General features: G+C 43.0%; 4 protein-coding genes across 7 annotated transcripts; 2 read left to right on the forward strand and 2 right to left on the reverse strand.

The window, feature by feature from the left end:
- Positions 1 to 395: 395 nt before the first annotated feature.
- LOC117645447 lies at positions 396 to 3,629 on the reverse strand. 2 transcript variants are annotated; one of them, XM_034385650.1, is made up of 7 exons: positions 3,359 to 3,629; positions 2,564 to 2,769; positions 2,215 to 2,473; positions 1,921 to 2,135; positions 1,575 to 1,844; positions 1,330 to 1,494; positions 396 to 1,000 (listed from the first exon to the last, which is right to left on the reverse strand). In XM_034385650.1, the coding sequence occupies exons 1-7, from the start codon at positions 3,429 to 3,431 to the stop codon at positions 722 to 724; spliced, it is 1,467 nt and encodes a 488-aa protein (XP_034241541.1). In that variant the 5' UTR covers positions 3,432 to 3,629; the 3' UTR covers positions 396 to 721. The 2 variants fall into 2 exon arrangements, 1 of the variants encoding a protein (XP_034241541.1); XR_004587727.1 differs by having other exon boundaries at positions 864 to 1,000; positions 1,185 to 1,494.
- Positions 3,630 to 3,821: 192 nt separating this feature from the next.
- On the forward strand, positions 3,822 to 5,460 carry LOC117645449. 2 transcript variants are annotated; one of them, XM_034385654.1, is made up of 8 exons: positions 3,826 to 3,981; positions 4,018 to 4,106; positions 4,203 to 4,391; positions 4,461 to 4,592; positions 4,658 to 4,775; positions 4,861 to 4,936; positions 5,021 to 5,174; positions 5,244 to 5,460. In XM_034385654.1, the coding sequence occupies exons 2-8, from the start codon at positions 4,044 to 4,046 to the stop codon at positions 5,409 to 5,411; spliced, it is 900 nt and encodes a 299-aa protein (XP_034241545.1). In that variant the 5' UTR covers positions 3,826 to 3,981; positions 4,018 to 4,043; the 3' UTR covers positions 5,412 to 5,460. The 2 variants fall into 2 exon arrangements, with proteins under 2 accessions (XP_034241544.1, XP_034241545.1); XM_034385653.1 differs by having other exon boundaries at positions 3,822 to 4,106.
- Positions 5,461 to 5,517: 57 nt separating this feature from the next.
- LOC117645450 (40S ribosomal protein S15) lies at positions 5,518 to 6,763 on the reverse strand. The gene is made up of 4 exons (XM_034385655.1): positions 6,644 to 6,763; positions 6,121 to 6,206; positions 5,768 to 6,002; positions 5,518 to 5,687 (listed from the first exon to the last, which is right to left on the reverse strand). The coding sequence occupies exons 1-4, from the start codon at positions 6,650 to 6,652 to the stop codon at positions 5,574 to 5,576; spliced, it is 444 nt and encodes a 147-aa protein (XP_034241546.1). The 5' UTR covers positions 6,653 to 6,763; the 3' UTR covers positions 5,518 to 5,573.
- A 182-nt stretch (positions 6,764 to 6,945) lies between these two features.
- On the forward strand, positions 6,946 to 8,998 carry LOC117645448 (ubiquitin-like protein 7). Of its 2 annotated transcripts, none has more exons than XM_034385651.1 (8): positions 6,946 to 7,355; positions 7,433 to 7,537; positions 7,626 to 7,729; positions 7,810 to 7,946; positions 8,022 to 8,193; positions 8,269 to 8,350; positions 8,425 to 8,627; positions 8,705 to 8,998. In XM_034385651.1, the coding sequence occupies exons 1-8, from the start codon at positions 7,211 to 7,213 to the stop codon at positions 8,882 to 8,884; spliced, it is 1,128 nt and encodes a 375-aa protein (XP_034241542.1). In that variant the 5' UTR covers positions 6,946 to 7,210; the 3' UTR covers positions 8,885 to 8,998. The 2 variants fall into 2 exon arrangements, with proteins under 2 accessions (XP_034241542.1, XP_034241543.1); XM_034385652.1 differs by having other exon boundaries at positions 7,211 to 7,355; positions 8,428 to 8,627.
- The last annotated feature ends 3,252 nt before the right edge of the window (positions 8,999 to 12,250 follow it).

Below are 12,250 nucleotides of genomic sequence, written 5' to 3' on the forward strand. Positions count from 1 at the left end.
GATCAGTGCGCCTGGATCCGCACCTGTAGTTGAGGGAAGGCCCACGAATGTTCTGCTCCCAGTTTCCATTTGAAATATTGGCTTTGGCGTGTCCAGCCAGGGAAGACCTAACAGCCCCCCCCCCTTTCCCCCTTTTCCTCGGGAAACGCCTGAAGGGAGGCCCCGCCAAAAATACTGTGTGAGGAAGTCAACGACGCAGAACCCCACGGTCACATACTGGCCCGGGCCGACGGTTGCTGCCCTCCTAGACCGCCCCGTCAGGACTATATTGTTGTTTCCGACGAGCGTGTGCATTTGTGCATCGAGAGTGCCCTCGTCAGCGCGAATCATGCAGTTTGGCATGTGCTGGACTCAGCAGGGTACAAGGTGTAGCAGTGAAAAAAAAACTCACAGGATCTCCAGAGAAATTTGTCTTATATTTAAAAAATAAAATAACACACCCGCCAAAAAAACAACAAACAAAGGGGCAAAAATCCTACATTTGCTGACAAAACAAAATCAGCCTTCAATTAAGATTAGGATAAGGGTACTTTGCATGCGGACTAATTGCTTATACAGTATTGGTCTTTACATCTCATTTATTAATTAAGACTCTAATAGAAAAATTATTTTTGGACAACTACAGAAAACTACACAGAAGGCTAGTATATTTAAATGAACAATATAATTGACCACCAACTCAAAAACACTCAGACTTGCATATCATAAAATTTTTCATTTTCTAGTTTAAATTATGAACATTAACAGACAGGGCCTTGAACTGCTTGTCACTCAGCATACACCACTTAAAACCAAGCAACTGAGAAACCTCCTTTTCAGTGGCATCATAGGACCTAGCAGACACTTGCAACCATTGATGAAATTCATCATCCCAGTCTGGGCTTCTAGGCCAATCACAGCGAAGAATCACAGCATTACGTCGGATGACAAAGTTTTTTAAATTTCTACCAGCTTTAGCTAGAAGTAAGACAGTTGCAGTTGACACACGTTCCCGGACAATCTAGGGAGTGGGGGAAAAAAAGAAAAAAAATTAGGCTGGTTTGAAAGGCGGCCTTGTTGTAAATGTCTATACCATATTGCATATTTTTGGACGAGGCGGATCAAGAAAGCCATTCAGTCTGTAGTTTATGAAAGTACAATTCACTAGTTATGTTCAAACTTAAATAGAATAAGAGCATACTTACATAGGAAAGGCATAATGTGTTAGTGAGTGGGGCATGAAAGCCATGCTAGGCACACTAAGAGCAGAGGTCAACAGGTACAACAATGCCATCATAAAGGATGCAGACAACAGCTCAGGGCAAGGTGTATTCTTAGCATTCCTATTACCAAGGTGTGGAGCCACACAGACTGTCGGACAAGGAGGAGGAGCAGGGCATCCACTCTATCATGGAAAGACCTCGAGCGATGGAATCGAGGAAGTCCTAGGTGCCCATACGCTCTCAGGTCTTTAGCATACAGATCAATTGTAGTCATTATTGACTCTGATTGGACCTAAAAATAATATTCATAAAAATAAGTTAAAAAGATAAGCATATACACAAACCAATAAATTATTATAATACATGTAACACCTTTGCTAGGGGAGAATTGTAAATGATGGATCTAACTGGAGCTCTTTCCTGCCATATGACTTCTCTTTCTCTTGGAGATTCAAGTTCCAAGTGAACAGACAAGTGTGTGTTGGATTTGCGGCAAAGCTGCCAGGCTCTTCCTGATACAGGGAGTAGGATTAACTCAGAGGGAGTGAAACGGTTTTGTAAAATATGCAGATGACGAAGCCTAGTCTGTCCTATGAGAGACAAAACATCCTCTCCCAAATTCTGAGGGCTAATAACCAAAACCTAAAAAAAAATCAGATCTTTAGCAGCAATACCAATTTTATTTTTAAAAATAATTTGAAGGCCAAACTGAACAAACCTGTAAATTAAGGAAAATTCCAACATGTAAAAGTTGACAAGGTGCTTCTGTAGCATTTACAAGGATTAATTCTTTCAGGGTGAGACTACAAGTTGCACACACTTCATCTAAAAGAGTTTGACCCTCAGTGATGTCCAGCATAAGGTCTCGCAGCTCTAAATATTGAAGGGATACTAGATTTCCCATCAACCGTTTTAGTGCTTCCAATAATTTACCTGAAAATTAAAGTTGTAATATAAATTTTCTTGAAATGTTTGTCCATGTGCGTTTTATTCCCTCAGCAATAACGCGTACCTCCAGTTCCATAAAGTCGACACCTTTCCCTATCATCTGCAGCCATGTTACATGGAAATGTGAAGCGTAGAGTATGAACCTTTGAACCAACACCACTCACAGTTGTATTGTCTAGTCCTTGTTGCTCCGTGAAAAATGACATCATATTCATAAACTCAAATAGATTGTAAAAATTAAGCATAGGCTCAAAAATCAGACTTCTGAAATTGAATCCTACTTTGCAGAGACATTGGGACATCCTTACATGGTCCAGGATATGCTGAAAAATTGAAAAAAAAAATACATACACAAAAAATAATTTTAAGAAGTAAATTTGTATCAAGGTAATTGGGAAAGGAAGAAAGAGTACCTGCCATCCTGAATAATAATTGTATTTACGCCTTGTCAAAGTTGTGTCAGAAAGCACAAATGTTGACCAAGTGTTTGGGAGGTAAAAAGCATAGTACCAATTCCTACACACTTGGGAAGCTGCATAGCGCTCACTTATACTGAGGTGAGCAAAAACTTGCTCTAAAATAAGATCTGGGAGATATGACCACTGGCTGAATGGTTCTCCTGCATTAAAGAAAATTACATTAGGCAACATAGTAGGCCTATCTTAAAACACTACTTTCAAAAATAGTAAATGCTGTAACAAAATAGCAAACTTCTAGAAATATTGTTTAGAAGCTCAATAAACTTGCCACCGGTTGAAACCTTATTTTAAAATAAGGTTTTACATAAATTAATACAGACAGGGAAATTTTTGAGAGCTAAAAACAGAAACATCTCAGAGTTTGGCATTGTGCCAAGAAGTGCCTCGTTGAACATGCTTAGGTAGTGCTTAGGCATGAAAGTGGAAAGCGTACCAAAAAGAAATACAGCATTCATTGAAAGGGAATGAGTGTATATGACAACATTGTGTCTAACTTTCACACCCATGGTGCAAAACATCATTAAAAGCAATAGAACAGGGACAGCCTCATGATGATATAACATCATTTTGGCAATATCAACTACACTGTACTGTTAAAAGTTTCAGATGTCAATTTCTAAATTTTGGAGAACAAGCTCTTAAGGTACGCCGTTCTTGGTTTCATGAACGGAGACAAACAACAGAGCCGCCGGCGAGGCTGCAATAAGCCGGAGAAGTGTTACACGTTACCATCTTCATTCAGGTCCTCTCCTTCGTATTTCGGCTCCTGGACACTGCCTGCACGCAAGGCAAACAACGACATCTCCGGGGATCAATCTGGCTACTCTCGTACTAAACGCCAGAGCAAAATGTACAGAATCCCCGATCCAAATCTGTGAAAGAAATGCCGAAAATCCTAACTAAAATAACAGAACGGCAGCAGAATGCAAGCAGAAGCCGTTTGTTTTGCATGCCAAATTTAGCCTCCGGGACGGCAACTTACGAACACCAAATATCTTTCGCCTGTACGTGACTTCACGGGCTTGCGTCATAATGTGTGCTGGGGCAAATGATTCCATATAACTCTAAATAGGATCTAGCGAAGAATTCAGTTTTTTAGTCCTTATGTTGAAACATGGAACTAGATCTCTTCGGGGATATGCGATGGTTTGCGCTGTTGCACAGCCTGCACACGACCAGAGTTTTACGCGCCCAAATTTGGAACCAGCTGATCAGTGAAATCCTGGTTGTATACATTGTTCACCTGCAAGTTGTGGCTGGCAATTAACCTCAAGAGAACTTCGAGGCATAGAACTCTACCAACGTGGTTAATTTGTTACAATGGCAGAAAAATAACCTGATCCAGACTTTGAGTGAGCAGCATAATTCTATGTACTTAACCTGTCTAGCCTGTCGCCACCTGTACTTTCTCTGGATGACGATGGCTGCTGGAAATATTACTTCTGAAATGCAAATGTCCTTGAATGACCTGACTATGGTAGGTAACAAATAACTGATTTGTCACAAATATTGCTTAGTTACTTTTGTATAATCTAAACGTGTCTTGTTAACTTTACATTTTTGCCTCCCTTAGGAATTGCAATCACTTGGCCTAAAGCCCACATTTAACAGTTGCCGCAATACAATGGAGCTGAGTGATTGTCTTTTAAGTACTTCATGGGCATTAATCAATTTAGTACACTGTGGCGCAATGGGTCTCCATGAGAGCAAGCATGCATCAGACAGGGAAGCATTGTTACTCAGTGAGAAAGAATCTTTGGAAGTAAGTGCCACATCTGAGTAAAGTAACCCTTATGATCAAGCCATGCAATTCAGCCCTCTCTATTTTCAGTCTAAATTGGGTCAACTGAGAAGTCAAATTGACTCCAAGGAGAAGTTGCTGGCTAAGAAGGAAATCACCCTCTTAAAAATTGAAGCTGATCAAAAAAATCTGAGAGACACTATCAAAAAGCAGAAACATGAGGTAAAATTGTGACATTTTGCCCATCTTCAAACAATTGAGATTACTTTTTAAGTTTGGGTGAATAGATTGCAGAGTTACTGGCCCGACTGGAAATACAAGAGAGAGACTTCAAACATGACAGTAGAAAACAGGAAGCACAATTTGATGCGTTGAGGGAGAAAGTTCGGAAGTCTATTGGTGTAGGTAAGGGACAGGCCAAGGAAGGGCTCTTTACATGCCTTGAGTGCAATATAGAGTTGGAACTGTCTTTAAATTCTATAATTTACAGGTATGCTCAAGTATCAGCATCCAGTCTGTGTTGAAAGAGTCAGTTCAGGTCTTGGATCTTTGGAGATTCAAGACAGGTATGTTGGTTGGTTATACTACAGTAGTTGGGGGTCATAAACAACCCTCCCAAATTTGCTCATATATGATTACTTTTTTCCCAGGGCACCTGATGAAACTATACTGCTACAATCAACTCTCCAAAGGCTGAAAGCAGTGAACTGCATTCTTGTTGATGAAAATCTGATGCTTAGAAATGCTTTAAAATTAATTTATAATGATGTGTCTGTAATTCTAAGCATGGCAGATGAGATCCAGGTAAGTTTAAACTACGCAATTTCGAGCAATGATTACGAGACCAGTAGCTACCCTTATTTTGAATTACAGGGAACTGGATCTAACAAAATTCAAGACTCATTCCCAGAACATCTTTTTCAACTGCCTTTGGCCTATTGCATGAAGAAGTTAACAACTATGCGCGAGGAACAAATCCAGAAGTTGCATAATAAAATGAAAAGTGGACCTTGCTCAAAATGTTCAGATAGAATAAATTAATGTTCAAATGTTTAATATCCCAAAATAAATTAAATGGATGATAAAGCCATTTAGTATTTGTAAATTACCCACGGAATTAGCAAGGAGTCAAATGACACCAAATAAATATGCTTCTTCAAAACATTTATTAAAGATTTTAAAGAGCACACAAATTTTGAGACCTTACTTAAGAGGAATAAACCTAGAACTGTGGGTGGCACCAATACCGGGTCTTCCGTGCTTGACAGGCTTGTAGGTTACGCTGAATTCACCCAGGTAGTGTCCAATCATTTCGGGCTGAAATAAGCAAGACAAACAAAATAAGTAACAGTGTAGATGACAGCACAATTCTCTAGATCAGTGGTGAATAAGCTTACCTTGATTTCAACCAGGTTGAAAGTTTTACCGTTGTACACACCCACAATGGATCCGACCATCTCAGGGACAACGATCATGTTGCGCAGGTGAGTCTTCACAACATCGGGCTTCTCATTGGGCTGAGCCTCCTTCTTGGCCTTGCGCAGCTTCTTGACCAAAGCCATGGGCTTGCGCTTAAGACCACGGGTGAACCTCCTCCTAGCACGAGCATGCATCAGCTCCATGAGCTGCTCACTGAAAGAGATCGAACAGAGTTAAAGACATGGCAGCATTTTACATAGAAGTTGGCTTATAAACTTCAGACATGGGTAAAAAAAAACAAAAAAACAGAAGAGACAAAATGATAACTTACGCTGGCATATCCAGAAGCTGGTCGAGGTCCACACCCCGGAAGGTGAACTTCCTGAAGGTCCTCTTCTTCTTCGTTCCATCATCGACCTGCAATTAAAAACCATGGTAGTTAGACACAACATAAAAGGACACGGGCGGAGCGCGTACATGTCCAACCGGCAAAGTACACGGTGAAACCTAACCTATCAACATTCGAGGTAAACAACTTGTCACAGAGAGGTAGTAGAGCTAGAGGCCATGAATACAGCCTACATGTAAAGATTGAAATGCGGAGCTCAAATTTAAATGTTAGCAGCTAATACGGACACCGAAAAATAAACAAACGCTGCGAGAAAGGGGGGCCAGAAGCGTCCGCCACGGGATACAGCAGTAGCGATAAGTTAACCTAGAGGCATCGGTACATTAGACGGAGCTAAACTGAAGACATGAACAATAAACAAAGATCCTAAATTTGTCAAATTTCAACTGAGTGACGCTTGCAAAACTAAGATGCCCCCGTAAATATCGGAAAACTTTTAACTTACATCAGCCATGTTTCTGGTGTTTCGGTGCAACCTACGTAGAGAAACTGAAGACCAGGGGAACGTTTCCGGTTCCCGGATTGAGTTTTTCGAAGGGCTGCAAACACTCAAACAAAGAAGAAAAAACTGAAAGTAGATATAGACATGATTTAAAAATATGGCAGTGAAGAGAAATAATTATAAAAACTGAATTAAGGGTAAATATATTTAAGTCGTGTTCTCTAAGTATGTTAAATCGGCCATAAGGTTTTTTCGCTCAGGTTGGTAGGAGACTGCAGCGAGCCGTTTGGCATATTTATGCAAGGCTGAGGATTGTTGTTGTTGTGTTGTTGGGCAAGGCAAGACGTCAACTCAACTTGTACATGACTTGTGTCTTGTGTTATCTGTACATTCGTGCTATTTTCTAAGGCTTTTGGTTTTACTTTTTGTCGTTCATCTTTTCAATAGATCTGTGGGTTTGCTAATTTTACATCAGTTTTAATTGCCAGCGATAAAGCGGTCACGGGTCAAACGGTCAGATAAAATTAGATCATTTTCTGAAAGGAGCTCATTCATTCTCTTGGCTATAAAATGGCATTAAGAATTCACCTAGGCGTGAGAACTTCACCAGGAAACTATAAACGTGTCACTTTAAATGATATCAACCTCTCTACTAAAATTGGAGACTTGAAAGTAGAAGCTGGCAAACTTACAAATCTGCCCATGGAAAGTCTGGGTAAGCTTTCAGGCTTTGTTAAGTCATACTTTAGTTGTGCCATGCACTTATTTTTTATGCTGCTGTTTGTTTCACAGAGTTGTCCTATTGTGGAAATCTATTAGAAGATGACCACTCAGTTTTTGAGTGCAACTTACAGTCTGGTGTCACTGTTCACGTATTAAAGAAGCATGTCCCTAACGGTTTGTATTCATGATTTTCCTGACATTTCCATCGAATTTGTTACAATTGAATTGATATTTAACTTTTGTGGGTTTGTATTGGTTTCAGATTTTTCTAAACAAGTGGAAAAAATGACTGAGGCCCAGGTTAAACAGCTTGCTGGTACATTTACTGTAATTTTTCTTGATCCAGCCTACAGCAATACACTGCATGTAAGTCTCTGTTATCCCTTACAAAGCAACATCCGCCTGAATGGTTTTGAGATCCTCATTTCGACTTCGTCCATTTCTAGGAAATGATGAAGCAACCCTCACAAATAGAGAATCTGATAATGGTCACACCAGCTTTAGTAGATGATCCAGTAGCTATTGCTATTTTGCAAGACCCTATCCTCATGGAACGTATGGCAGACCAGGCTACAGCTAAAAGGTTCATTTTCAATTAATTTCATGCTTTGTCTGCACTGCATTTACAGTTGCCCTTCAGCTTAAAATTTTGTTGCAGAATGGCTCAACTTCATCCTGCCTTAGCTGAAACAGCCAACTATATCGCCAAAGCAGTTGAAGAGGAAGCGGCAAAGCCAAGTACGACCCCTCACCCTGTCAACTATAATGACAACAATTACCCTTACCACATGGAGGACTTCACAGATGATGAAGAAATGGATTCATCTCAGGTAATTTATATAGTCCTATACATGTGTCAAGTCCAAACTTCCTTTAATATTAATTATATTTTCATGTCCTTTCAGTCTTCAGATTCTGTTCCATCTCATGGAACTCGAGGCCACATCACAAGTTCACAGCTGGCAGCAGCTTTGGCATCAGCGACAGGTAAGTGTCTTTTACCTCACTCAGACATAGAAATGGAAATTAGTTCAAGTTCTAATGTAAGGGAGTGGTTGCAGCAGGTGCATTCCCACCGTTCTCCAGCTCGCTGTCAGGTCCCTCACAAGCCTCAACTTCCTCTGGACAAGGAAGTAGCTCTGGTTCCGTAATCACCTCTGATATGCTGCAGAGTGCTCTGGCCGTAGCAAGCAATCTGCACAGTTCATCTTCCAGCTCACCCATGATGCCACCCCCACCTATTCCACCATTCCCTGCATCCCAAGTTAGTATCAAGCTTGGAAATTTTTAAAAGTGGTTTAGTACAATAATTTCTTGTAACAAATATGTCTTTTGTTACAGAGCAGTGCTGCACCCCTTGCACCGCTTTCCCAGCCTCAGCAAATCCAACAAATGCATGACCTGGGGCTGCGTGACGATGTGGTTAATTTGCATGCCCTCTCCATCACAGGTGGCGATGTTCAAGCTGCCATTAATCTCGTTCTTAGTGGTGTTATCACTGGTGATGATGAGGACCAGTGAGTTCCTCAGGGGCAAAACCTGTGGACATTTTGGTGTTTTTTTTTCTTTTGGAAATTTTATGTGATTGTTTTTGTATCATGGTAATTTGATAAAATGTAGGCTTTTTTTCCTTTATCTTCATGATTTTATTAACATTTGTACCATACACATGATTCCTTGCAAGCTGGAAATTGGAGTTACTACAGACATATGCAAAAATAAAAACTAGTCATCAAAACACCAGCACAAGATGGTGCTTTCAAATTTTGCATTGACCTGTACAGTGAAGTAGCTTGCAATTAAGCTGAACAAAACTTGAGCAAGGCAGAACGTACTAATATATTTACAAAACCAAAACTTTTTTAACAAATAAATGTAACAGTGAGGGACGTAACAGGGATCAACTTAGAGTAAGATATACATTTGTTTGAATTAGCTCTCTCAAGCTGTGATCATAACAAGAAACAAAATTATCACATCAATGTTGGAGAAACCATGAGGTGGAGATTAACAATGATTCAAGCACTAGTAGGCAGCACTAATACCAGCCCCATGATTCTTCACATTAATACATTGTCAGGAGAGACCAGCTAAAACTTGGACTTCCGTGTTAAATCCATATTGATCAGTCTAAAGAGTGATAAGTAGTAATACTGAATTAAACAAGACAGTATTGGCACTGGGAAATTGGACATTGCAGGAACGTAATCAGTCAGAATAACTACTCATTAAAGTTAAAACTTAAAATTCATTCTTATATAATACAGACAACATATGGACAACAATTTAATGATAATAGTATAAAGTGGGCAGTCCTTGATTATATATACATAAATTATGAAAATAGTAAAGTGAAATACATGGCACAGGATTGAATCATTTTATAACTGCTTGGAAGATTGTCAACAGAGGAAAGCTATGTGCTGTGAACCCAGTATCCACAGACTGCAATCATTCACGTCAACAAGCACCAACTTAAGCACTAAGGTAATGACTCACAATTGACCCAACAACTGCATAGTTATGCCAGCCACAAGAGGAGAATTGACGATGAGGCGATTTCATTTTCCACTGATATTAGATAATAGAGTTGAAAAATGAGGAAAATCATAAAAGTATCGTATATTTGATGTTGAATGTTCAACCCATAATGTGTGACAGAAAAGTCTCAAAATTTTAAAAAAGCATTGTACATGAAAATACAAGCTCTGGGAATTCACAGATTTACTATATCCGTAACATAATAAACAGGAATTATCTCATGCTTTATCACTGGTCAGGAATTTGCAAAGAGCCACCAAGGGGTGCTTCTCTGCAATATCTTTGGTCATAACAAAATAAATTGAGCGTGGTTACAAACAAGCTAAAACCAAATGAAATTACTACAATGTGGCTAGTCGTTCCATTTGAGAAATATCTGGGCGTCTCATGACTAGTATCTTCTTACGTTTCTTATGTGTTTGAGGTCTTGAGGAGCTCAAGCTCCTATTGGACCTCGCCCCCTGGCATCTGTACAGCTGTGCTTGTCGTGCGTCAGGCAGAGTGTAGGTTTGCACTGGCCTCATCTCCATGGGCTGACTGTAAGCTGGCAAGTTTTCCGTTGTCAAAGGGGAGAACTTCCTGAGGAAACATGCTAGCAGTAGGAGCATCAAACACAGATAGGCGCCACATCCAATCACAAATATGAACATGAAAAAATCCAGATTCTCTAGAGGAATCATGCTTGCTAAACATGATGCTCTCTACTAGAAAATATAAACATAACCTCAATTGCAAAGCATTCCTTTAAACCAAAGTGAAACGTAGAGCTTAAGAATAAACGAACGTACAGAACGTTTCGTCAAAGAAACTGTTCTCTAGATTAATACAGAAAGCAATATCCGAACAGTTTACACACAAACACACATGTACACCAAAAATTTTCAAAACAAACATAAATTCCACAACAGCTCTGCGTGCACAAACATTCTCATCCCCAGCCAGCCTCCCGTCCCCGTCTCGATCCTCTCGACTCGACTGCGAGAGTGGAGCGCCGCGGTGTTGGCTGGGTTGCCTAGTGGCCCCGGCGGACTTCTCCACGAGGCTGACGCGTGCGTTGGGTTGCCTACCGCCACGGCGCCCCCCAGTTCTGCTCTCCTGTCAAGGTGCCCTGTCTCTCTCGCACCCCTGCGGCACGCCCCTTGAGTGCGAGAGAGACAGAGGAAGCGCGTGCCACCCTCAAGCTCCCCCGACACGCGCCGCAAGCCGCAAGCCGCAACCCGATAGGGCTCATGCCATGCACACTTGTTGCAATGGCGCACTGCCGAGCGAATTTGAGACGAGACGCGAAAGTTCACCCACAGAACGTTGCGCTCGGAGCGCGAGCAGCCGTTGACTCGTGGTGCAAAATAAATAACTCTTCGACGGGGAGGGGAAAAAAGACGAACAGACAGCCGTCCTGGGCGACCTGGGCTTCCCCAAGCTAAGAAACGTCGTGACATTGGTAAGGCAAGAGCGTGCATTTGAAAACGCGATCCCGGCGATGTGTCAGTCAGTCGCAGCCTCTGAAATGGCCGGGTGCGGCGTCTTCGTGCTCGGATGGGGCGCTGTGGCGGCACGCTGTTGCACACTGTGGCTGGCAACACTGCGAAGCGTGAAGAATGTCTAGGGGTCTAGGGCCAGGACGAGCCGGGGCCAGGACGAGCCCAAGCTGAAATGAGTGGTGACAACAGTCCGCGGTCGTCCTGCAGGCTGCCTGCAGGCTGATTCCAAACGATGCTCATTCCGTCTCTCTCGCACTACCACTACGGGGCTTTGCGTGCGGGTGCGAGAGAGACGGAGCGACGCCGCACTGCTCGGCTTGGCCCGCTGGCCGCACCGCGACCGCGCAGCGCACGACGTTCAATTGCTGGCTCATTGCCGCTTCGGCCCGCCCGCCCAGTGCTGCCCTCTGGTGGCGACGCCGGCGCCGCCTGCCGGCTGAACCAGTGCGAGTCCGCGGCCTGGCGCCAAGCCGGCTGGCCTTTTGGGCCCGTCAGCCGTCACCGTCAGCCCGCGGCGGTACCGTGGCGGTGCCGTTGCCGTTCACTTGACGGGGTCCTGGGCCCAGGAACACACGCCATCACGCCATCGCGTGGGCCGATTGACCCTCCGCGCGGCAGGCCGGCACCAGGCACCGGGCTCGGAGCCGGTCCGCAGAACTTGCCCCGGGCGGTGAACGACCGCGCACAACTCGAGAACGGGGAGCGGGGCCGCGCGCCTCCCGCCCTGCCGGTCGCGGTGAAGAGCCCTGCGGCCTGCGACAGGGACCGGCCATCCGCCACCGGCCATCTTCGTCATGTTTTCGGCCGCCCCACCCGCAGAGTACAGTGCCGCCGTGCCACAAGGCTCTGGCCTCGCTGGGCGCGT

This window comes from Thrips palmi, unplaced genomic scaffold, assembly GCF_012932325.1.
Source record: "Thrips palmi isolate BJ-2018 unplaced genomic scaffold, TpBJ-2018v1 HiC_scaffold_18, whole genome shotgun sequence".
In the NCBI taxonomy this organism is placed as follows: Eukaryota; Metazoa; Arthropoda; class Insecta; order Thysanoptera; family Thripidae; genus Thrips; species Thrips palmi.

Excerpts from the sequence above, each read along its gene's own strand:
- LOC117645447 (XM_034385650.1), bottom strand. The coding sequence starts at position 3,431 with ATGTCGTTGTTTGCCTTGCGTGCAGGCAGTGTCCAGGAGCCGAAATAC. Across the intron at positions 2,136-2,214 it reads TCGACTTTATGGAACTGGAG|GTAAATTATTGGAAGCACTA; the intron begins GTACGCGTTATT and ends TTTAATTTTCAG. Across the intron at positions 1,495-1,574 it reads ACAATTCTCCCCTAGCAAAG|GTCCAATCAGAGTCAATAAT; the intron begins GTGTTACATGTA and ends TATTATTTTTAG.
- LOC117645449 (XM_034385653.1), top strand. The coding sequence starts at position 3,999 with ATGTACTTAACCTGTCTAGCCTGTCGCCACCTGTACTTTCTCTGGATG. Across the intron at positions 4,392-4,460 it reads GTGAGAAAGAATCTTTGGAA|TCTAAATTGGGTCAACTGAG; the intron begins GTAAGTGCCACA and ends CTCTATTTTCAG. Across the intron at positions 4,937-5,020 it reads TCTTTGGAGATTCAAGACAG|GGCACCTGATGAAACTATAC; the intron begins GTATGTTGGTTG and ends CTTTTTTCCCAG.
- LOC117645450 (XM_034385655.1), bottom strand. Across the intron at positions 6,003-6,120 it reads CAGCTTCTGGATATGCCAGC|TGAGCAGCTCATGGAGCTGA; the intron begins GTAAGTTATCAT and ends GATCTCTTTCAG. Across the intron at positions 5,688-5,767 it reads TCAACCTGGTTGAAATCAAG|CCCGAAATGATTGGACACTA; the intron begins GTAAGCTTATTC and ends TGCTTATTTCAG.
- LOC117645448 (XM_034385651.1), top strand. The coding sequence starts at position 7,211 with ATGGCATTAAGAATTCACCTAGGCGTGAGAACTTCACCAGGAAACTAT. Across the intron at positions 7,730-7,809 it reads CCTACAGCAATACACTGCAT|GAAATGATGAAGCAACCCTC; the intron begins GTAAGTCTCTGT and ends GTCCATTTCTAG. Across the intron at positions 8,194-8,268 it reads AAGAAATGGATTCATCTCAG|TCTTCAGATTCTGTTCCATC; the intron begins GTAATTTATATA and ends ATGTCCTTTCAG.